This window comes from Oncorhynchus mykiss, chromosome 11, assembly GCF_057628025.1.
Source record: "Oncorhynchus mykiss isolate SJ-2025 chromosome 11, ASM5762802v1, whole genome shotgun sequence".
Classification (NCBI taxonomy): domain Eukaryota; kingdom Metazoa; phylum Chordata; class Actinopteri; order Salmoniformes; family Salmonidae; genus Oncorhynchus; species Oncorhynchus mykiss.
The window spans coordinates 55,621,238-55,647,310 of record NC_143032.1 but is presented as its reverse complement, the minus strand read 5'-3'; the positions used below and the strand labels follow the sequence as shown (position 1 = coordinate 55,647,310).

General features: G+C 43.7%; 1 protein-coding gene across 1 annotated transcript in view; it reads right to left on the bottom strand.

Moving 5' to 3' along the window:
• Positions 1 to 916: 916 nt before the first annotated feature.
• Positions 917 to 26,073, bottom strand: part of LOC110535954 (transmembrane protein 132D-like) — a 70,158-nt gene continuing 45,001 nt past the window's right edge. The window contains exons 4-9 of the mRNA XM_021621367.3: positions 15,608 to 15,797; positions 12,679 to 12,822; positions 5,373 to 5,578; positions 4,777 to 5,044; positions 4,445 to 4,636; positions 917 to 4,342 (exon numbers count right to left, since the gene is read on the bottom strand). Of these exons, the coding sequence (XP_021477042.3) occupies positions 2,960 to 4,342; positions 4,445 to 4,636; positions 4,777 to 5,044; positions 5,373 to 5,578; positions 12,679 to 12,822; positions 15,608 to 15,797 (2,383 nt within the window). The 3' untranslated portion in view covers positions 917 to 2,959. The remainder of the gene's footprint in view (positions 4,343 to 4,444; positions 4,637 to 4,776; positions 5,045 to 5,372; positions 5,579 to 12,678; positions 12,823 to 15,607; positions 15,798 to 26,073) is intronic.

Below are 26,073 nucleotides of genomic sequence, written 5' to 3'. Positions count from 1 at the left end.
GTTGTGGCTGCTTTGCGTGATGTATTGTTGTCTCTATGTTCTTGCCCTTTGTGCTGTTGTCTGTGCCCAAAAATGTTTGTACCCTGTTTTGTGCTGCTACTATGTTGTGCTGCTGCCATGTAATGTTCCTACCATGTTGTTGTCATGTTGTGTTGCCATGTGTTGCTGCCATGCTATGTTGTTGTCTTAGGTCTCTCTTCATGTCGTGTTGTGTTCTCTCTTGTCGTGATGTGTGTTTTGTCCTATATTTGATTTATTTTTACTTTTAATCCCCCGTCCCTGCAGGAGGCCTTTTGGTAGGCCGTCATTGTAAATAAGAATTTGTTAACTGACTTGCCTTGTTAAATAAAAAAAAATGGTGTGGTGGTGCTTTGCTGGTGACACTGTCAGTAATTTATTTAGAATTCAAGGCACACTTAACCAGCATGGCTACCACAGCATTCTGCAGCGATATGACATCCCATCTTAGTGGGATTATCATTTGTTTTTCAACAGTACAATGACCCAACACACCTCCAGGCTGTGTACGTGCTATTTTACCAAGAAGGAGAGTGGAGTGCTGCATCAGATGACCTGGCCTCCACAATCACCCGACCTCAATCCAATTGAGATGGTTTGGGATGAGTTGGACTGATGGGTGAAGGGAAAGTAGCCAACAAGTTCTCAGCATATGTGGAGACTCATTCCTTAAAAGCATTCCTTATGAAGCTGGTTGAGAGAATGCAGAGTGTGCAAAGCTGTCATCAAGGTGAAGTGTGGCTTCTTTGAAGAATCTCAAATATAATATATATTTATTTGTTTAACCCTTTTCGGTTACTGCATGACTCCATGTGTTATTTCATAGTTTTGATGTCTTCACTATTATTCTACAATGTAGAAAATAATATTAAATAAATAAGAAAAACACTTGAATGAGTCCTGGTACTGTATGTTTAATGAAAAATCATATCCGACATTATCAAAAATCAAATCAAACAAATGTACACAATATAAAGACAACAGTGCATATACAAAAATTCCTTGTTGGGTTGCTTCGCTGTCAGATGAATCTCTCTCATATCCAACAGAAATGTTTCAGGAAATTGAAAAAAGTAATATTGTCCCATTAACAAACATACAGTTATGAAATGATAGAGGCTGTTTTGAATACATTTTATTGTTCCTAGAGTATTTTCAGAATACATTGAAGGGAGTACTGCTTTCAATACATGTCAAATTGAGTTATGAGGTTTTCATCAGACAGCGCTGTTATGTTTGTTTACTGGCGGCCCGCAGCTGATTTTTACTTCCAAAGTACTCCCACGCATTATAGATTGACACTATATATATACACAAAGGTATGTGGACACCCCTTAAAATGAGTGGATTTGGCTATTTCAGCAACACCCATTGCTGACAAGTGCATAAAATCGAGCACACAGCCATGCAATCTCCATAGATTAACATTGGCAGTAGAATGGCCTTACTGAAGAGCTCAGTGAATTTCAAAGTGGCACCGTCATAGGATGCCACCTTTCCAACAAGTCAGTTCGTCTTTTTTCTGCCCTGCTAGAGCTGCCGCGGTCAACGGTAAGTACAGTTATTGTGAAGTGGAAACGTCTAGGAGCAGGAATGACTCAGCTGCGAAGTGGTAGGCCACACAAGCTAACAGAACGGGCCCGCCGATTGCTGAAGCGAATAAAAATGGTCTGTCTTCAGTTGAAACACTCACTACCAAGTTCCAAACTGCCTCTGGAAGCAACGTCAGCACACAAACTGTTTGTTGGGATCTTCATGAAATGGGTTTCCATGACCGAGCAGCTGCACACAAGCCTAAGATCACCATGTACAATGCCAAGCTGGAGTGGTGTAAAGCTCGCCGCCATTGGACTCTGGAGCAGTGAAAACACGTTTTTTGGAGTGATGAATCACGCTTCACCATCTTGCAGTCTGATGGACGAATCTGGGTTTGGCGGATGCCAGGAGAACGCTACCAGCCCCAATGCATAGTGCCAACTATAACGTTTGATAGAGGTGGTCTGGGGCTGTTTTTCATGATTTGGGCTAGGCCCCTTAGTTCCAATGAAGGTAAATCTTAACACTACAGCATACAATGACATTATAGACGATTCTGTGCTTCTTCCAACTTTGTGGCAACAGTTTGGGGAAGGCCCTTTCCTGTTTCAGCATGATAATGAATTGGAACGCCGACTGCGAGCCATGCGTAATTGCCCAACATCAGTGGTGCCTGACCTCACTAATGTTGTTGTGGCTGAATGGAAGCAAGACCCCACAGCAATGTTCCAACATCAAGTGGAAAGCCTTCCCAGAAGAGTGGAGGTTGTTATAGCAGCAAAAGGGGACCAACTCCATATTAATTCCCATGATTTTAGAATGAGATGTTCAACGAGTGTTCATGTAGTTTATGTGATTGTGTACAAATGTAAGCAAGGTTTGAAATGATTATGCTATAGTCAAAAATTATATCTGTTTCGGCTTCTTGAAGTCAATTTGCATTCTACAAAGAAAATAATTGGCCGGTGGCTGAATCTAGTTGAAGATCCCTGCTTTAGGGGGTACCACCATGTGAATGTAAAAGGTAAGATAATTACATTTTTCACATGCAACAAGACCCTCTGTTTTTTTGTAAAAAAAAATGATATTTCAACTGGCCTGAGTCTAACGTTTTATCCTCTCCACCACACAAAGTGCCATTAGTCGGTTGATGAGAAGCAACCTCACACGTATTCACAGTGTTTTCTCTAATATCTAATACAAAAAATGTCTCTCACAAAGCATTTAAGATATTTACATGTAAGACGCCTTGACAGATATTTAAAACTAACCACAAATAATGAATAAGTATAACCACTTGCGGTGATGCTCCTTATGTCGTCTGCTTTTATCCATAAATAAAGGCATTGAGGCAATCAAAGCCACATACACACCCACAGTTGGGGTGAAACGGTCCCTTTATGTATTATAAATGGTCCACAGGTTCTGTGATGGGCACTTGGGGTTCAACATAGTTCTCCTCCTTCCCCACCCAGTGGATGCCATGGCCGTTCTCTCTGGGGAGGTGTGGGGAGTGCTCACGATCCAGAGAGGCAAAGGTGGTGAACTGGACCCTCTTCCTCTTGCTTGTGGGGGAGTGGAGGGACTCAGTGCGGTTCATGGGCTTGGCCCCGAGGGAGCCCCCACAGATCAAAGGAGAGGAGGGTCTAGAGGAGGCTAGGCAGCTGGGCTGCCTGGGCAGAGAGGCAGTCTTATCAGGCCCAATGTCTATGACTGTTGTGGTGCTGTGGTCGTCTTGCTGGAGGGGAGTGCCAGGCACATTCATCACCAGCTCTGCATCAGTGCCCAGCCACACCCAGTCGTGCCTGTGCCCTGTGGGCTCCTGGCCATGAGAGGAGGGATGTTTGTGCCTGAACTTTACTACGTAAGAGATGCAGTTCACCAAGAAGACCAGGATGGCCAGGCAGAAGACCCCCAGCAGAGCATACATGCCGATCTCCAAGTCTGAGAGAGGCCGGTTAGACAGCATGTCCTCATTGCCCATGTCCACCTCGACTCGCTCCTGGTCAGGCACCTCCACCTGAGAGGGGAAGTTATTGTAGTTGATCAGGTTACCAAGTGTCTTCACAGTGCTACTGACTGCAACACTACCTATACCTCCAATTAGCCCATTGTCTGTCCCCTCAGCTGTGCCATAGTCACTAGGGCTGCTAACATCACTGTCATTGATGGGGCTGGCAGGACTGTTGATGGTTGCAGCATTTAAGAAACTTCCTGATTCACTCGCCCTCCCCATTCCGCCGTGGCTGCTGCCACCGCTGGACATGCTCCCCGGAGCGGCGTCTGGCTCACTGGATTTGGCTGTTGTGGTGACCTTGCGCATGGCGCTCTCCTCCAGCTCTGAGGCTGAGCTGCTGGGCAGGGGCAGCTGTGGCTGCTGTTGCTTCCTCTCACTGTCCACCTCCTCCCCATCATTCCCATAGTCACTGCTGCTGTCCTTACTACTGCCACTGCCAACCCCACCTCCACTACTGCTGCTACTGTTGCTGCTACTATTGCTGGAAAAGCGCCGGCTGTTGACCTGGAACTTGACCTTGAGGCTGCCGCTGCCCACGGCCAGCGAGCTCTTCCGTTTGGACTTCTGGCAAGCCTCACAGATGGCCATCTCTACCCTGACCAGCACACCCTGTCCCTCGCCCTCTGCCACCACTGCAGGCGGGGAGCCCTGCACCGACACCACGCCCTGGTCCAGAGAGGTCAGTGTCACGCGGTAGTAGGCCGGGTCATAAATGTCCAGAGGGGTCAGGGAGCCATCGCTGAACTGGACCCAGGAACTAACCACAGCCTTCTGAGGAGACAAAATAACAAACAATATTTAATATCCTTAAACTCAATCTAAAGTATACCTGTGTCTGATCTGATTGTCATTCAAGAAGATCATAAACAGCACCTGTTTGGGGCTCTGCAGCACTTCCTGTATGGTTGCCGTGGCGAGGATGGCCCTGTTGCTTCCTGGGCTGAGCTGCAGGGACAGAGCCAGGCCGGTGACCAGTTGCACCCCCAGCTCTGTGATGGTCACTTTGTCATTCCCTACTGTCACGGTCTTCTCTGCCAAGATGGAGTCTGAGAGGGGGGAGAACACCTTCGCGGGCACAAAAAACAGAGTGAATTAAATATCACAATGTAAATATCACGTCATGATAATATCCAATGTCGCCTCTATAGTTAAAGGCCCATTTAAACATGCAGTCAGTCAGGCTTCCCACCAGGCCTGATGGTTACCTGGATGGAGGTGGTCCCCATGTCTTGTCCTGACAGCACCCTGCCTGCCTGCAGTCTGGCGATGCGAGGGTCCTCCACCTTGAGGAAATGGCGCACAAGCCTGGTGACGTCCACCTGCCAGTCTGAGCCCAGAAAGTAGACCTGGGGCTCCCAGGGGTCCGACTGCTCGGCTATGAAGTGTGTGATCACACGCACAAGGGCATGCTGGAACTGCAACATGCAGCCTTTACCCTTCTTATCCTCCTCCTCATCACTGTTCCAGCTGAGCCTAGGGAATTAATAGAAACACTCTGAATTAGGCTACAGCACACGTCACACCTGTCACAAAACACACACGCAAGCATGCACACACACATATCCTGTGCCCTGTCCCTAATCACTGTTTCCCATTTTAATTCTCTCACTCTGTAGATTGGATCACATTGAGTTATTTTAATACATTATGTAATGGTATTAAAACACAAGCCTGATCTCGTTGAGAAATATTATTTGTGATAAAAACATACACTAATTTTAGAGTTAGGGCTTCCTTTTAAGCCACTAGACTTTACTGTGTGCCAGGAATGGGGGTGGCTGGTGGGTGGGCTCTACTGTACCTCTTGCTGGTCATGATGGGCACCCTCCATCCCTTGATTTGGCTGAGCTCTGTGTCAGACACCTCGATCTGGAGGGGCAGCCGTGGGATCCACACATTCATCTCCAGCTGGGCACTCAGGTAGCTGTAGGTGAAGTTCACCATCATCCTCACCTTGCCCTTCATCTCCTTCCCATTCACAAACACGTAGTCACACCTGTCTGACACCTGGACAGGGGACGAGCACAAATAACAGCAATAGTTAAACATCAAAACAGGCCTTACCAAAACATACATTCCCTGTCATTTATGCTATTTATGGGTGAATATGTTATACTATATATTCAGATTAAGCATGTGACCAGCTTCTAAATTAAACTACTGTATGTACAGATTTGTTCTATTAAACAATAAATATAGCATTTATTTGTAAATCGGTGGTGTGAAAGTGGAACTCTCTTGGTCTTTAAATGATAGAGAGATCTTATATGATGCTAATTTACACCAATGAAAAGGATAGATAATGAAACCAGACATTAAGTTATCCTTAACCGAGGACAAATAGTTCCCAGAGCTTTAATGAACTCAACAAATGGTTCTTCCGTATCTTAGCAGTGCATGCCCCACTATGGTAATATAGTCAAACAGCTGTAAGAAACTGCTACACTGAACACAAGGCGAAGGCCATAATAAGATATAACATTGAAATGTGTAACGGCGTTCTTCGTTTGTTGAAAGAGAGGACCGAAATGCAGCGTGGTGGTTACTCATGTTCTTTAATGAATGAATGACGATACATGAAATAACTAAATGAATACGAAAACAACAAACGGAACGTGAAACCTAATACAGCCTATCTGGTGAACACTACACAAAGACAGGAACAATCACCCACAAACACACAGTGAAACCCAGGCTACCTAAGTATGATTCTCAATCAGAGACAACTAATGACACCTGCCTCTGATTGAGAACCATACTAGGCCGAAAACATAGAAATGCCCCAAAACATAGAAAAACAAACATAGACTGCCCACCCAACTCACGCCCTGACCATACTAAATAAATACAAAACAACAGAAATAGAGGTCAGAACGTGACAGTACCCCCCCCCAAAGGTGCGGACTCCGGCCGCAAAACCTTGACCTATAGGGGAGGGTCTGGGTGGGCGTCTGTCCGCGGTGGCGGCTCTGGCGCGGGACGCGGACCCCACTTCACCATTGTCTTAGTCCGCCTTATTGTCCGCCTCCCTGGCTTACTCACCATGGCCACCCCTCTCAATGACCCCACTGGACAGAGGGGCAGCTCGGGACAGAGGTGAAGCAGCTGCTCGGGACAGAGGGACAACTGCTCGGGACAGAGGGGCAGCTGCTCGGGACAGAGGGGCGATAGCAGCTCGGGACAGAGGGGCGATAGCAGCTCGGGACAGAGGGGCGATAGCTGCTCGGGACAGAGGGGCGATAGCTGCTCGGGACAGAGGGGCGATAGCTGCTCGGGACAGAGGGGCAGCTGCTCGGGACAGAGGGACAGCTGCTCGGGACAGAGGGACAGCTGCTCGGGACAGAGGGACAGCTGCTCGGGACAGAGGGGCGGCAGCAGCTTGGGACAGAGGGGCGACAGCTGCTCTGGACAGAGGGGCAGCTGCTCGGGCGGCCCCTGGCTGACTGACGGCACTGGCGGCCCCTGGCTTACTGGCGGCCCCTGGCTGACTGGCGGCCCCTGGCTGACTGGCGGCACCTGGCTGACTGGCGGCACTGGCGGCCCCTGGCTGACTGGCGGCACTGGCGGCCCCTGGCTGACTGGCGGCACTGGCGGCCCCTGGCTGACTGGCGGCACTGGCGGCCCCTGGCAGACGGGCGGCACTGGCGGCTCCTGGCAGACTGGCAGCCCCTGGCTGACTGGCGGCCCCTGGCTGACTGGCGGCACTGGCGGCCCCTGGCTGACTGGCGGCACTGGCGGCCCCTGGCTGACTGGCGGCACTGGCGGCCCCTGGCTGACTGGCGGCACTGGCGGCCCCTGGCTGACTGGCGGCACTGGCGGCCCCTGGCTGACTGGCGGCACTGGCGGCCCCTGGCTGACTGGCAGGACTGGCGGCGACTGGCAGACGGGCGGCGCTGGCGGCGCTGGGCAGACGGGCGGCGCTGGCGGCGCTGGGCAGACGGGCGGCGCTGGCGGCGCTGGGCAGACGGGCGGCGCTGGCGGCGCTGGGCAGACGGACGGCGCTGGCGCCGCTGGGCAGACGGGAGGCTCAGCTGGCGCTGGGCAGACGGGAGGCTCAGCTGGCGCTGGGCAGACGGGAAGCTCAGCTGGCGCTGGGCAGACGGGAAGCTCCGGCAACGCTGGAGAAGAGGAAGGCCCTGGTAGCGCCGGAGAGGCGGGAGACTCCGGCAGCGGCGCCGGACAGGCGGGAGGCTCCGGCAGCGGCGCCGGACAGTCGGGAGGCTCCGGCAGCGGCGCCGGACAGTCGGGAGGCTCCGGCAGCGGCGCCGGACAGGCGGGAGGCTCCGGCAGCGGCGCCGGACAGGCGGGAGGCTCCGGCAGAGGCGCCGGACAGGCGGGAGGCTCCGGCAGAGGCGCCGGACAGGCGGGAGGCTCCGGCAGCGGCGCCGGACAGGCGGGAGGCTCCGGCAGCGGCGCCGGACAGGCGAGAGGCTCCGGCAGAGGCGCCGGACAGGCGGGAGGCTCCGGCAGCGCTGGAGAGGAGGAAGCCCCTGTAAGGATGGGCCGGAGAGACAGCCTGGTACGGGGGGCTGCCACCGGAGGGCTGGTGCGTGGAGGTGGTGACGGATAGACCGGGCCGTGAAGGCGTACTGGAGATCTTGAGAGCAGGGCTGGCACCAACCGCCCTGGCTGGATCTTCACCCTAGCCCGGCAGATGTGGGGAGCTGGGATATACCGCACCGGGCTATGCACCCGCACTGGAGACACCGTGCGCACCACTGCATAACACGGTGCCTGTCCGGTCTCTCTAGCCCCCCGGTAAGCACAGGGAGTCTGCCCAGGTCTCCTACCTGGCGTAGCCATACTCCCTGTTAGCCCCCCCCCCAATAAATTTTTGGGGCTGCCTCTCGGGCTTCCTTCCGCGCCGCCGTGCCTGCTTCGCCAACTCCATTCTCTGATAACCTTCCGCGCACTGCTCCATCGAATCCCAGGCGGGCTCCGGCACTCTCCCTGGGTCGGCCGCGCACCTGTCGATCTCCTCCCAAGTAGTATACTCCATGCCATTGCTGTCCATAACGTCCTCCTTTCGCTGCTGCCTGTTAACACGCTGCTCGGTCCGAGTGTGGTGGGTGATTCTGTAACGGCGTTCTTCGTTTGTTGAAAGAGAGGACCGAAATGCAGCGTGGTGGTTACTCATGTTCTTTAATGAATGAATGACGATACATGAAATAACTAAATGAATACGAAAACAACAAACGGAACGTGAAACCTAATACAGCCTATCTGGTGAACACTACACAAAGACAGGAACAATCACCCACAAACACACAGTGAAACCCAGGCTACCTAAGTATGATTCTCAATCAGAGACAACTAATGACACCTGCCTCTGATTGAGAACCATACTAGGCCGAAAACATAGAAATGCCCCAAAACATAGAAAAACAAACATAGACTGCCCACCCAACTCACGCCCTGACCATACTAAATAAATACAAAACAACAGAAATAGAGGTCAGAACGTGACAGAAATGTATGTTAATCCAATAACACACTGTGCTATATTGGACAGAAATCCTTCACAACCTTATCCAAGAACACAGTCATTACATTTTAATTTCTTATGTAACCTTGGTTAGCAGTTTCTGTCAGCCCATTGAGAAATTTCAAGCATTTTTTTAAACCATGGAAAACATACTGCAGGTTCAGCCCGGTTCTATCAAAGTTCCTTGCTTGAAGGAATTGGATCATTTATGGAGCATTGAAATTCCGTTATCATTGGCTCCCTCCCGTAAGTGCTCAGGGGGGTAAAGAAAAATGGCCTTGACTTTGACAGACTCAAGGGAGGAATGCAAATAGAAGAGATTCCTAATCTACCTATCCATGCACTCGGCTGTTAGAAGATGCATTGTCAGAGTAATGTCCTGTTTGTTGTGGGGGATCCTGTGATATCATAGTCAGCAAGTAGCTGACAACAATTACCTTGCACACTAACTAAAACTCTGTTTTGGTTAAAAGACTATCGAATGTTCCACATGGCAAATTGAGTTGGAAGGGGAGTAAAAGTGTGTTGCTGCAGTTTCTCATCCAAGCAAATGTATGAACAATTGTACAACGGATGGTTCTAATCCTGAATGCTGATTGGTTAAAACCATAATCCAGCAGGTGTCTATTACACAAGTTACCACCGGCTAACTCTATGATGTTAAAATGTCTATTTACTCTGTTCCATCTGACGGAGCAATCCACTGTCTCATCAGCCCAGCCAAGCAATTTATCAACTTGATCTCCACTATAAAAAGCATCTAGACATAATCTCACATTTCTTTAAGACTAGCATTTAGTTTTCAACAGTGTAGATTTGCATAAACCTTGCTGTCTGTCTCTCTGACATTAGCAACATTGTTTCAATATTCAAATTCGATCTCCAGTTGTCACATAGTAATGAACGTGTCGGGACGAGACAGACAGCGTTTCTCGGCCAGTCGAAATCATGAATCAATTGCCATAATTTTTAAGGATATATACAAAGAAATGTCAATTGAAAAAGGGTCAAACGAAACAAAGTGCAGCTAGTTTGCAGTCTTTCCATCTTCAGTTTGAAGTAATTATGTGTTGTTGGCTAGCTCTTCTGAACAACAGTGTCCTGACGAGAGAGCACATTTTCTATGCCAGGCAAAATCGCGCCTCATTAGCTCATTGTTATGGATGCATCCAAATAAATGTCTCTAGAAAACAGCTTCAACAAATACAAAGGCAGCTACTGTTGTTATTCTGGCAGCACTGTTTGATGTGACAGTAAGTTAGCCATTGTTGGCTAGCTAGCAAGCAAGGGATAGGAACATTTAGAACGAATGACTGGATCACGTCCATAGATACAGAACAAAAAGACTGAACGACTGGTTTGCGTCCATAGATACAGAACAAAAAGACTGAACGACTGGTTTGCGTACATAGATACAGAACAAAAAGACTGAACGACTGGTCGCGTTTCTGGCAACCGAACCGATAGAACGAACGACCAGCCAGTTTGGGTAGCATTCTTAGATTTGTGTCGGGACTATATCTTGTGGAAGGATGAAATAAATTCATCAAAATAACATTTTGTATGAAAATATGTCAATCATTATTTGAATATTTTGGTAACTTCGTTTTGGGCCTAACAACACCCGTGCTGATATATCCTCCAGACACCGTCTTTCCAGGCATTATCACTTAATTGCCCGTGCCAGTATGCACTGATCTTTTTCCAATGAGGTCATGAAGAGTTTTCATGAATAGTTTTCATCCAGAGACAGTAGACAAGGTCAGACAATCATCCCTAATATAAGAGCCCAGTTACTTTCTTAGGTAAGAGCTCTCTTCCTCCCATCTCCAAGCTACTCCATATTAGTTCAATCTCACTGACAGCCTCAAGCTCTTCCATGTTTACATGGCAACATTACCAAATCATTTTCCAAAGATATTTACTTCAAAAGGTGTTTTGAAGTGCTGATCCAAGTCTCTTGCAAGTCTCCCAAGACATAATCTCAGCATGGAGCACATAATATCACTCAGTGTTCTACCATGAAACCATGTCTGAAATGTACGTTTCATTTGATCTATGCCATTTGTCTTTCATCACTTCATGCAGTATCAAGGCAGAGTGAGAAAATCTCTCTTTCAGGTCAACAAGATTCATTTCATTTGCATCTTTCTCTTGACTCACAAACATTTATCAGTAACTGTGCTGACAGAGTGAATACCAACTGCATGGATAAGTGATCTCCACCCCCAAAAATCTAAGGTTGCAGTGAGTATACTGTATTCATTACACAAGAAGCTACAAATTGACAGAGAATATACTTTTATTAATACCCATTTTAAAGATAACTGTTTTTTAATATTTGACGTGCCAGATTCATCTTAATCTCAAGGCATTTCACACAAGTACCCAAGTGTCCATTACTCACAACTGACAAAGCAAATGTTTCTATACCTCTGAAAAGCCTTTTCATCATGGCAGATTTGACTTTGTTTTAGCATTTCAGACCAGAGAAAATAAAATGGAATAAAGCCTTGCCATTTATCATCGGCAGATTTCATACTCTTTTCACATGCGTCATAAGAGCAAAGATATCTGAGTGGAGCTGCTAAACTAAGAAGCTTAGGGAGAATTTTTGCTACTAAAGCTTACTTATACATCTGATCAGCAAACAAACACTATAAGCTTTAAGTCTAAGCTTGGGCCAACTATAAAGGGTCATTCATCTTTTAAATGCATGAATAGTGATTTACATTTTGTTGTCACTATCATAATCCCAATGATCTCATATCTATTCCATTACTTTACAAAACAGACATCACTTATTTCCTGTGGTCATGTACTAATGGATTTCTTCAAATACAAAACAACAGACAAATGGGTGGATAAGCCGTTGTTTATGTTAAACTTATGTTAGTACACAGAGCAAGGTGCATAATTACACTTACATTGACCGAATGTAGATTAATGGCTGTAATAAAGGGATATTGTGCAACGACAACAACACGCACTGTGAAGTGTTTGTTCTTCCTTTGTTTCCCTGTCATGTCCTGTTGTGTTCATTTCAGTTCAGCAGCTGATGGGCATGATGGAGGACGTCACTGGAGCGTCACTCACTGTTTGTTTTGTGATGTGGAAGAGAGCATGTGCAGAGGTGACTTTGGTACAACTTATTTGCCTTTAGCAGTCACTCCCCCCCCCTTACACCCACACTAAATTGCCCTCCTCCTGTCTCATAGTCTTGGGGCAGCTAGACAGGACACACACGGCACTCTAACCACAGTCAAAACAGGCTGGTAACCACATGACTAGAAATCTTCCGCTTGGTTGTTGGACATGTTTATTCACACCACAGATCTGCAAAGTATCCTGGCAGTGACACCTGTGTAAAGTAAGGAAGCTTTCAGTAAAAGAAGTGAAGGTGAATGTTAGAGTAGCCCCATAATCTCGGTGTTGCTCTGTGTTTAGCAACTGAGTCTGACAGCTTCATAGCAACACCTTAGAGAAACACACTCACCTTATTTATGTGTTAAAGTCCTAAGTACCTCCACACTAAGCCATGGTTTTAGCACACATACACCCTTTACCCAAGGATAAATTCCAGGGGACAATGTGGCATCAACCGGCAGGCGGCCGGCAGTACCTTCAGGATGTCCTCATCAGTGGAGCTGCAGTTGGTGAAGTCTGAGACGTCAGTGACTGACCCGTCCTCCTCCACAGCCACAGTCCTGACAGGCAACACCACCTTCTTCCCAGTCAGCACCGCCGTGTTCAGGATCTCTGTGTCCTAAAGGGAAGACATCATCAGTCTGGAAATAGGTTTAATAAGATATCAACCTAATGTAACCACTCATGGTTAAGATATAAACTTGTTGTAGGCAGGGGGAGCAGGGGAGAAATTCCCATCGCTAGTACAAATACATATTTGATTTATTAAACTGTCAAATTAAATGCTATTAGTCACATGCTTAGTAAACAACAGGTGTGGATTAACAGTGAAATGCATTTCCCAACAAAGCGGAGAGAAAGAAAATAGAGAAATAATAGAAGCAATAATCAATACAGAGTGAGTAATGATAACTTGGCTATATACATGATGTACAAGTACCGGGTTGATGTGCAGGGGTACGAGGTCATTTAGGTAGATATGTACAGTACCAGTCAAAAGTTTGGACACACCTACTCATTCAAGGGTTTTTCTTTATTATTACTATTTTCTACATTGTAGAATAATAGTGAAGACATCAACACCATGAAATAACACAGGTGACTACCTCATGATGCTGGTTGAGAGAATGCCAAGAGTGTGCAAAGCTGTCATCAAGGCAAAGGGTTGCTACTTTTAAGAATCTCAAATATAAAACAGATTTTGATTTGTTTAACACGTTTTTGGTTACTACATGGTTCCATATGTGTCATTTCATAGTTGTGATGTCTTCACTATTATTCTACAATGTAGAAAATAGTACAAATATTAGAAAACCCCTTGAATGAGTAGGTGTGTCCAAACTTTTGACTGGTACTGTAAATATATATAATTATTATTTTATTGGCAATATAATTGTAGCTCCAACCAATATTTAACCATTTTCAGCAGCTCATAGTGCTGAGTGCTAGATCAGTACAGACCTAATGGCCCTCTTGCCAAACATCTATTATCCTCATGTTAGGCTCTCAGCCTGAGGTCACCATCTAATCCGTGATTGAGATGAAGGAAGTCAAAGTCCTGAAAAAAAATCACAGTACCAGTGCCTTCATATTACAGTGCCTTTTATCTGTATTATATTTTCAGATACTGTTTATTGTATGATACGACAAGATTTATTGAAAGACAATCAGGGTTTTTCCTGTTCACAAACATTAATTTACATGAAGCCATTAAATACATTTATGAACAAAATGGCCAAAAAATGTATCACAAAATAAGATTTCTTTTTTTGGAAGATATGGTTTTGAAAAAAGTATTACTACACAGAAATGCTAAATCTCCCATGACAACAAACAATAGTGGTTTAAGAGGTCAGCAGGGCCTCTTGATTGCAGTAGCACAAAGGGCTAAGAGCAGGTAGAGTATTGTAATGACAACTGCTCATAACATTTCTTATTTAGTTACGGTATAGAGATTATATGATGTATTAATTGCAGAGATCCTATTTTAAGAGAAAGAAAACACACACAAAAAACAACAATAGTGAAGCATCGGTCAGAGACTGGCAACCTCCTCGTACATCATTATGACACAGAGGCATCAATGTCATGAGTGCACAGTGAATTAGGTCCCGTTACCAACAATAGATCTCATAGATACAATTGTTGTTGGAGGCCTCGTTCAAGGCAAACATAATTTACAATAGCACATTTCACAGGTGAAAATAATACATGCATATTCAAATCAGGTATAAAATCATTGGCACGCTTGATAAAGATGAGAAGAAAAAAAACAGTATAAAATTATACAAATACTGAGCTTTATTGTACACTAAGGCTTCGAGTTCCTCCTTAACCTTATTTAATGGTGAGAAAGTGGAAAATATCCGTACCTTTTTTATGAAACACCATTTTCTACCACCATGCTAGAGTGGCTAAACGCTAAATACATCAAGGATTAGCATTTAGCCACTCTAGCATGGTGGTGGAAAATGGTGTTTCATAAAAAAGGTATGCATATTTTCTATCTTCTCGCCTTGTCTTCTTTTCTGTCTTCTGTTTTCTCGCTGCAGCTGTACATAGTCCATCGGTATATAGCCCACCCAATTTACCTACCTCATCCCCATACTGTTTTTATTTTATTTACTAGCCTACCTGGTTAAATAAAGGTGAAATAAAAATATATATTTTTTAAATTAAATAAAGTTAAGGAGGATATCAAAGCCTTTGCAGCCTGAATGGAGATTACTTTAAGTACGAACTGGTCGCCGGGGCTAACAAGTGTATTATTGGCTGGCCACATCAAGCCCAGACGATAGTTGAGATCCATGAAGCCCACTTGAATCTGCCCAGGCTAATTGGGAGGGATCTTAGAACATTCCTTCATACAGAATCATACATATCTTTCGTCTGCACTTACGGACTACCCTCTTCAAATGAAACCACAGGTTTTCAATGGGGTTTAAGTCCAGAGACTGAGATGGTCAAAGCTAAATGTTTTGCAATGTCCTTTTCAGTCTCCGGACTTTGAAAACCTTGGAAAGGGCAGTCCATAAGCACAGATGAAGGATATCAAGGATCTGGAAAGATGTATGAAGGAATGGTTTAATATCCCTCCCAACGTGTTCTCCAATCTCATAAAACCTTTTAGAAAAAAGTCTCAATAGCGTATTGAGAACAGGGGTGGCAATAATTCGGAACCCTATCTTTTTTAGATTTGTGTTACTTGTTAAACAAAATATATTTCTCTGAGCAATTGTATTAGTATTAAATAATATAATTTCTTCAATTGTTTTGCACACATTATACCTTACTATTTGAATAATTTATTTTATACAGTCTTTTTTGCAAATCTTTATCAATGGTGCCAATAATTTTTTGGCCTGACTGTAGATGCTAGAGATGAGTTGTCAGTCGGTGCTCACCATGACGAGTGTGGCCAGGCCCACAAAGTCTCTCTGGGTGGTGTAAATCTCCATGGAACCCTCCTTCCCCCCATCCCTGGTGTCTGCGGGCAATTCGAGGCGCCATGTGATGACCTGGCTGTCTGATTGGCTGCTCTGCTCCTCCACCTCAAAGTCCATCTGTAGGACCTCCAGTAGACTGCTGTCCAGCCTGAGAGAAGATAGAAGAAACAGGATCAGACTGGGACTGTCACTGCCAGAGGAACTCATTCAGCGCGTCTTAACTCAAGCTATTATATGTGGTTGTTTCGGTAAGCGGAGATAAACATTATTCATGGTCGGGAAGTAAACATTTTTAAAAGAAAGGAGAAGAATGGTGCTACCATAAACAGTCAAGGTAGGACAGCAAAGCCTAAAGTAATCAAGATGACACAGCAGTGATCCTGACACAGCAGCCACAGTGTAAACAGAGACAAGAAAAGCAATAAAGAATTGATAGAGGGTGGGAGGATCTGGGTTCCTCAATCAAATATGCCCCGGGACACTAGGAGGCTGTTATCATTAGTGTATGGATAGCATTGTTTACACTCAAGAGAAATAGGGAAATACTCATTTGATTAATGTCTGTTTCATCATGCAATAATAATGATTTAATTCCTTGGTATTTTGCCCTTCATCAAAATAACAACAAAAACGTATCTTCCTTCCAAAGTCGTCAGAAGCATAAAACAAGATTATCCACACAAGGGGGTCATTTAATGTTCTTTCCCACATTCATTTCCTGTAGGGCATGACCAGCGGAGCATGACAAATGAGCATCAGGGATTTGATTGTGTGTGAGACACCAGATTAATGAGATGAACAATCCTCCTCCCCTGAAACCTATTACCTCTAAAAAGACACATGTGCCACTGCAGGCGCCAGGCAGAGGGAGGATGGACGCATGAGCTAAATAGGATAGATACTCAGCTCATACCTGTAAAGTTCTCTGATATCCTGATGCTCGCAATGTACACTAGAATGCCTTGAATAGGACTAGGATAGGATCCCCTCTAATCTGATGAATCTGTCCAAAGTCTCTAAAGTGAAACATCTGTAAAGCATTACAGAGAGAGTGTTAGGCCTGTTTTAACTGAAAGTATGTTAGATCATCATCATTAACATGGGGATTGACAGTAATGGGTGAGTGCAGTGAATGGGTTTAGACAGCTTTTAACTATGGACTTTGAACACAGAGTCAAGTGAGGTGTCATGAACTCATAAGATCCCACTTGACTCATAATATTGCGCAGCTGGAACTTTGACAATACAAAGTATAATTTCTATTCCTTTGCAACTCCCTATGAAACACACTACTGAATAGAACCTGCTCCACTCACTCTCAAGGCAGTCCTGTATCCAGCACGCCCCCTTCTTCCCCACCTCAAGCCCTTACATTTGCACACAACCAACTGTCAAATATTTTCAAATGTACCATGCATGTTGCCTTCAAAGTCGAATTCAAGCACAAAGCACCTTCTAATGAGTTCTCTAAGAGCTTTAAAACAATTCTACACACCATATGTAAAGACATAAAAAAAAAATAGATTTACTGTAATTAAATAATCTTAGCAAATTAAACAAAAATAGAGACACAAACTACAACAGTATTTTAATGTGAATACTTTATGTAAATTAGATATTTCTTTATTTCATTTTCAATACATATGCTACAATTCCTAAAAACATATTTTCACTCTGTCACCATGGGGGATTGTGTTTAATCAATTTTGAATTAGGGCTGTAACACAAAATGTGGAATAAGTCAATAGGTATGAATACTTTCTGAAAGCACTTTACACCCCCCCCCCCTCCCCCCCTCCCAAAAAATAAATAATAATTATGACTTGGGTGGCCAAATAAAAATCACCTGTGGACCAAATTTTGCCCGTGGCCCGCCAGTTGGGGCACTCTGCCCTAAAATATACATTAAAATGGATTACATTGAATTGTACACATTACAATAATTGTACCAATTACAGAAAAAAGAACAGCATTGTCAAAGTGTTTTCATACATATTGTTAAGAAACCATTAACTATCCTGTTCATATGGTTGCACTCGCAAAGTCTAGAGGTCTTTGTCCTATTTAACTGCTCTGTAACCTGATTTAAGATGTGCAGCTATGGGGGAAATCAGTGTATGTGCCTAGGTGTTCAATGTACATGTTCCCAGGGAAACAGCAACCTTACATTGGTCCAGGGCCAGCCCTGTCTCTGTTGATCTCTTGGTCGGTCAGTCCAAGCGGATTATTATTTGTTCAGCTGGTGACAAAACATAAATACTGTATGTACAAAAATGAAAAATATCAAAGGCATGCACAAACTAAAAAACAAACAAACGAGCAGCCTGAGGCTGTGGGATGCGATGGATCCCAAATGAATACAACCACTAACATCCAAAAAACTTTTTTACGCAATGTGGCTGAGGCAACCGATCAGAACGTTTAGATTCAAATGTTGATAAACTATTCAGTTATTTCTTCACATTATAAGGGCAGCAATGAACACATAGTAAGTAGTAGGCTATAAGCGTGATTGTTTCATTAGCAGAAAACACCATTATCAAAAGTGAAAGCAAATGCAATTATGCATGTAATGCTTCCAATACAAAGGTGCATTTTTACAGTGAAAATGATCTTCCTAAACTTGAACCTCACACGCTGCTTATGTATGCCAGTTAGGCTCAACACCCCTTCTAAAGCCGATTAATGTGCTTATTTTTAAGAAGTTATTTGGCCACTTTTAGTTGTGATACAAACCTTATTAAAACATATAGGCCTATGGGCTAGGCTACATGAGGTGTGCGACTATGATTCATGAGGTGTGTGACCATGATTCGAAAAAGTTGCACAAAAAAAGGCATTGTTTCTTATGACGGGCATCATTCACAAGTGATAATATATAATTCACAAGTGATAGGCTAATATTTTCACCCATCAGACTATTCTTGATTTAATCTTGTCTTTACATATACTAAATAATATATGTTTAACATTTGTTTGATTTAGAATGGACCATTAACATGCACCTGTATCGAAACATGCGTGTCATTTCTGCACTTAAATAGCTAATAGAGTACGCTTTTCCCGTGGTTTATTTTCCTGCCAGCCAGGTAGGCTATACTCCTGTTGTAAAGACAAGCAATGTGATTAATATTAGGAAAGTTGAGAAATAAATATAGTAGACCTAGCCTATAGAAAGCTGATCCTTCTCTTTTTAGTAGAGGCCATCACTGTTTTCTCCTGCAATAGCATAGCCTATAGAAATGTAGCACAACATGAGCTCATGGGTTCTCATGAAGTGTTTGATTAGATGTTCAAATACATTTTCATTGATGTCATAGGGATAAGAGGCACAATAGAGTGCTGAGTACCAGGCAGTTATCAAGTTTGGTAGGCTACTAATGACCATCAGCAGCATCAAAGCTTGGAGATGCCTAATTACAGTGACTAAACGGTCACATGGAATTTGAGTGCCTTCATGACTCATGACCGCCAATGTGGTGGTAATACCGTCACCGCAACAGCCCTAGCAGGCTCACGGCTTGTAAACTGGGACACTGACTGACGATCACCTATTTGGCAGCACCTGATGTGCTTATTAACCAGGCTCACCACCTGGACAAGGTTGGAGCTGCCCCCTGGGGGAATGAAGTGTGGAAGTGGTTGTGAGCTGTAGTGTGCTGTCTAAACTACATATTCCTTAACAATATGGATAAGAAAACACTCATTTAATTGTTGTCTCGTTCGTCATGCAATAATAATAATGACTTAATTCCTTGGTCTTTTGTCCTTCATCCAAATAACAACAAAAGATGGGATTTTCCTTCCAAAGCCATCGGTAGCATGAAACAAGATTATCCACACCGAGGGTGTCAATTAATGCTCTAACATAAATGTCCTGCTACTCTAAAGTAATCACTTTGTTTGTGCACATGTAAGGTATGACCAGTCGAGCATGGCAATTGAGCATCGGGGATTTGATTGTGTGAGACAACAGATTAATGAGATGAGCAATCTCCCTCCACTGAAACCTATTAACTCTAAACAGACACACGTGCCACTGCAGGCGCAAGGCTAAAGGTGGATGTACGCATGGGCTAAATAGGACAGCTCATAGCAGTACATTTTTCTGATAGCCTGATCCTCTCAATGTACACTAGAATGCCTTGAATAGGACTAGGATAGGATCCCCTCTAATCTGATGAATCTGTCCAAAGTCTCTAAAGTGAAACATCTGTGTTAGGCCTGTTTTAACTGAAAGTATGTTAGATTATTATCATTAACAGGGATTGACAAGAATGGGTAAGTGCAGTGATGGTGTTAAGATAGATTTTAACTATGGACTTTGAACTCAAGAGTCAAGCGAGCTGTCATGAACTCATGAGATCTCCCTAAACTCATAATATTGCCCAGCTGGAATATTGTGCTGCTGGAACTTCGACAATACAAAGTCTCAATTTTATTCTTTGTCATTGCAACTCCCTGTGAAACACACTACTGAATAGGAACAGGCCCACTTACTTTCAAGTAAGGCAGTCCAGTAGAGATGTTGGATCTTAACTTGATCACTCTTGTCACAGAGAATTTTCCTGTTGCATCAGAAAATTCAAATGAGTGTCACGAATGAGCAGTTCTCTTTCTCTCAATGCGGGGGCAGTCAAGACATTGGGATCAGGCCTGATATCAAAATAATGTTCTCTCTCGCTCTCTCAAACGCTAGGCCTAGATTTACATTTAAGAATGTGAAATGTCAGAATAATAGTAGAGATAATTATTTATTTCAGCTTTTATTTCTTTCATCACATTCCCAGTGGGTCAGAAGTTTACATACTCAATTAGTATTTGGTAGCATTGCCTTTAAATTGTTGAACTTGGGTCAAACGTTTTGGGTAGCCTTCCACAAGCTCCCCACAATAAGTTGTGTGAATTTTGGCGCATTCCTTCTGACAGAGCTGGTGTAACGGAGTCAGATTTGTAGGCCTCCTTGCTCACACATGCTTTTTCAGTTCTGCCCACAAATGTTCTATGGGATTGAGGTCAGGGCTTTGTGATGGCCACTCCAATAGCTTGACTTTGTTGTCTTTAAGCCATTTTGCCACAACTTTGGAAGTATGCTTGGGGTCATTGTCCATTTGGAAGACCCATTTGCGACCAAGCTTTAACTTCCTGACTGATGTCTTGAGATGTTGCTTCAATATATCCACATAATTTTCCTGCCTCATGATGCCATCTATTTTGTGAAGTGCATCAGTCCCTCCTGCAGCAAAGCACCCCCACAGCATGATGCTGCCACCCCCGTGTTTCACGGTTGGGATGATGTTCTTCGGCTTGCAAGCCTCCCCCTTTTTCCTCCAAACATTACGGTCATTATGGCCAAACAGTTCTATTTTTGTTTCATCAGAGAAGAGGACATTTCTCCAAAAGTACAATCTTTGTCCCCATGTGCAGTTGCAAACCATAGTCTGAATTTTCTAATGGTGGTTTTGGAGTAGTGGCATCTTCCTTGCTGAGCGGCCTTTCAGTTTATGTCGATATAGGACTCGTTTTACTGTGGATATAGATACTTTTGTACCTGTTCCTGTTGTTCTAGGCTTGATTTGCACTTTTCGCACCAAAGTACGTTCATCTCTGAGCGGTATGACGGCTGCGTGGTCCCATAGTGTTTATACTTGCGTACTATTGTTTGTACAGATGAAGGTGGTACCTTCAGGCATTTCAAAATTGCTCCCAAGGATGAACCAGACTTGTGGAGGTCTACAATTTTTTTCTGAGGTCTTGGCTGATTTCTTTTGATTTTCCTATGATGTCAAGCAAAGAGGCACTGAGTTTGAAGGTAGGCCTTGAATTACATCCACAGGTACACCTCCAATTGACTCAAATGATGTCAATTAGCCCATCAGAAGCTTCTAAAGTCATGACATCATTTTCTGAAATGTTCCAAGCTGTTTAAAGGCAGAGTCAACTTAGTGTATGTAATCTTCTGACCCACTGGAATTGTGATTCAGTGAATTATAAAAGTGAAATACTCTGTCTGTAAACAATTGTTGGAAAAATTGTGTGTATATGTAAACTGTTTATGTAAACTTCAGACTTCAACTGTATATACTATTACAAAGGCAGACAGCCATTAAAGTGTAACTTACCTCTGATCGCATCTGACTACGAACACCCAAAAAATTCTTGTCAGGAGTGAAGACGTGCGCTTCACTTCAAGAGCGGTGGTGGAGATACAGGGTTCGAACACATTTCATTGGTCAAGGGGTCATGAAACATTTATAGAGACGTGAAGGGGAACCAATAATATCGATCCATGTTCAAAAATGAAATAATCCAACAGCGATGATATGATATAAATTTATGTAACTGAAGTGATTGGTAAAATGTAAGTCAGTTCCTTCAGAAATTACTTGAGTAACTTGCTGAACAAACTGCTCGTGCCGTGAGCGTTGCAAAATAAACTCCTCGCGCGCGCCAACGAGCGTCTGCGTTGCCAAGCACTAAAATAGAAGTCAGTTCTACTTGTGACGCTGAACGCGGTGCAAGTCCTGCCTCTCCCATCTCCTCATTGGTTCATAGAAGCAGATACCCACGTGCCATCTCCCCATTGGTTATACCCACATGAGTGATTGAAAGATGAACTGAGTTCATTCAGTCGTCGTGGTAACTATGAAAGTTAGATGCCAATCGCCATATAAAGTTCAAAGAAGAAAATGCCTGGAAGGAGGAGAGATGACAAGAAACGATTCGGTTGACCGTTTTGTGTGTGGACTAATTGTCAGAGTAGAGGACCTTGTGCATTTCAGGTAAAATAACAACTCAACGTTTAAATCCCAGAACAAATTAGCTAGCAACAGCAAGCTAGCTAAATAGGCCAAATTAGCTAGCAACTGCAAGCTAGCTAAATAGGCCAAATTAGCTAGCAACTGCAAGCTAGCTAGCTAAATTGCCATAAATGGTTAATGCTTTTCGACCTGTCCCCAAATTAATCTAATTGGTTCAGAGTTTGTTTTGATATTTTAATCATTTGATCGCATTTGGTGTGGGGGGACAAAATTAATTTGTGCACGATGGCGCGTGACCGGTTTGGCTACGGTGTCAGTATGCATACCAGTACTGCCCACGGAGAGTAACTAAAAAAGTACTAGTTCCTCCAAAAATTCAAAGGGCAGTGTCTGGCATATGTCTTTCGGGGTCAGCAGCTGTAACCACTGAACCACACAAGCACTGAGATTTAAATCGACCTATTCCCTGACTTGAACATATAATGCAACAATATATCAAAAACACTGATTTTCCCTAACAAAAAATATCTAATGCGTACAAATATAAGAATTCACATGAGACGTGCCATAGCTTGCATGTAGCCTCCATAGCCTATTTGAACTGACAACCAAAGGACCTGTAATTATAGCCTACAAACACCGCTTCCAGTTGCCCCCTGACAGTGATTCTAACTGTTTAATATTCTTAAAATCCTCCTGTTCTAGGATTATTTTCCTGCTGCTATGAAAGGGGTTAAATTAAGACCTGACATCTTTATCTGGCACACACCCTCCCTTTCACACATCAAGCACTCACAGGACCTTCAGAAAGTATTCACACCCCTTGACTTTTTCCACATTTTGTTGTGTGACAAAGTGGAACTAAAATTAAGAGAGCTGGCCGCCTGGCCAAACGGAGCAATTGGGAGAGAAGGGCCTTGGTCAGGGAGGGGACCAAGAACCCAATGGTCACTCTGACAGAGCTCCAGTTCCTCTGTGGAGATGGGAGAACCTTCCAGAAGGACAACCATCTCTGCAGCACTCCACCAATCATGCCTTTATGGTAGAGTGACCAGACGGAAGCCACTCCTGGTGGCAGCATCATGCTGTGAGGATATTTTTAAGTGGCAGGGGCTGGGAGACTAGTCAGGATCGAGGGATAGATGAACTGAGCAAAGTACAGAGAGATTCTACAAACCAGTTATTGCTTTGTCATTATGGGGTATTGTGTGAAGATTGATGAGGAAAAAGTCATATTTAAATCAAGTTTAGAATAAGGCTATAACGTAACAGAATGTGGAACAAGTAAAGGGGTCTGAATACTTTCCAAATGCAGTGAATCTTGATTAGACACTGTAAGTATATAACCCCCTCTATCAATATATGTTAAAATCATCTTTGGCTGCAATTACAGCTGTGAGTCATTCTGGGTAAGTCTTTAAGATCTTTGCACACCTGGATTGTACAATATTTGCATTATTATTATTTTAATTCTTCAAGCTCTGTCAAGTTGTTTATCATTGCTAGACAGCCATTTTCAAGTTTTGCCAAATTAAGTAAAAACTGTAACTAGGCCACTCAGGAACATTCAATGTCATCTTGGTAAGCAAATGAGTGTACCGCACATTAGGTGACATCAATAAGGGATCATAGCTTTCACCTGGATGAATCTGGTCGGTCATTCTACGTCATGGAAAGAGCAAGTGTTCCTAATGTTATGTATACTCAGTGTATATTTGGCTTTGTGTTTTATGTTATTGTTTTTCTGAAAGGTGAATTTAAATCATACCAATAGTATTTGATACATGCGCCAAATACAACTGGTGTAGAGTTTACCGTGAAATGCTTTCTTATGAGCCCTTCCCAACAACAGAGTTTAAAGGAGGACTAAAATAAAATGGAGGACACTAACAAACTTTTTTAATGCTGCAAGAGCTGTGTTTATTTTTGCTTTATTCCCGGACAATGTGGACCACCCAGACAATCAATGTTTGCAGAAACATAACAAGGATGATCAGGGGAAACAGGATGCACCTGAGCTCAATTTTGAGTCTCATAGCAAAGGGTCTGAATACTTAGGTAAATTAGGTTTTCTGTTTTTGCAAAAACGTATGGGGTATTATGTGTAGATTTTTTCAAATCCATTTTTAGAAGACTGTAACGTAACAAAATGTAGAAAAAGTCAAGCGTTCTGAATATTTTCCAAAGGCACTGTATGTGATATTAACAGAACGGTATATTTTCTGGGTGACCTTAATATTGACTCGCTTTCATCAAGCTGCCCACTCAAGAAAAAGCTTGAAACTGTAACCAGTGCCTGCAACCTGGGTCAGGTTATCAGTCAACCTAGCGGGGTATTTACAAACTGCACAGGAATGAAATCATCAACATGTATTGATCACATCTTTACTAATGCTGCAGAAATATTATTTATTATTATTTTAAAAAATGTACCCCTTTTTCCTCCGCAATTTCATGATATCCAATTGGTAGTTACAGTCTTGTCCCATCGCTGCAACTCCCGTTTGGACTCGGGAGACGGGAAGGTCGAGAGCCATGTGTCCTCCGAAACACGACCCTGTCAAGTCGAGGTCGACCAATTAATCGGAATGGCCGATTAATTAGGACCGATTTCAAGTTTTCATAACAATCGGAAATTGGTATTTTTGGGCGCAGATTTTTTTTTTACACCTTTATTTAATCTTTATTTAACTAGGCAAGTCAGTTAAGAACACATTCTTATTTTCAATGATGGCCTAGGAACGAGGCAGAACTCAGCTTGGGGGATCCAATCTTGCAACCTTACAGTTAACTAGTCCAACGCTCTAACCACCTGCCTCATGAGGAGCCCGCCTGTTACGCGAATGCGGTAAGCCAAGGTAAGTTGCTAGCTAGCATTAAACTTATCTTATAAAAACAATCAATCAACTGTCGTTGCACCAATGTGTACTTAACCATAAACATCAATGCCTTTCTTAAAATCAATACACAAGTATATATTTTTAAACCTGCATATTTAGCTAAAAGAAATCCAGGTTAGCAGGCAATATTAACCAGGTGAAATTGTGTCACTTCTCTTGCGTTCATTGCATGCACAGTCAGGGTATATGCAACAGTTTTGACCGCCTTGCTCTTTGCGAACTAATTTGCCAGAATTCTACGTAATTATGACATAACATTGAAGGTTGTGCAATGTAACATTAATATTTAGACTCATGGATGCCACCCGTTAGATAAAATACGGAACGGAATAAACGTTTTGTTTTCGAGGTGATAGTTTCCGGATTTGACCTAAGGCTCGTATTTCTGTGTGTTTATTATAGTTAAGTCTATGATTTGATATTTGATAAAGCAGTCTGACTGAGGAGTGGTAGGCAGCAGCAGGCTCGTAATAGTCAAAGGTATATGGTTTAGAGAGAAATAGTCGACGCGTTATAATTCCTGTAATAACTTGCGGCTGAACTTGAAAGGGGTTCCTTTGTTATTTTACCGTTCATGTCTTCCATAGAGAATGTCTTGATCTACTTCAAAGAAGGTCTGTGTTTCGTACAGGCTTAAACCACCTCTGTTCATGTCTTCCATAGAGAATGTCTTGATCTACTTCAAATAAGGTCTGTTTCGTGCTTAAACCGCCTCAGCGTTTTGATACCTGTGTAAATGTCACTAGGATAAGGTAACGTTTGT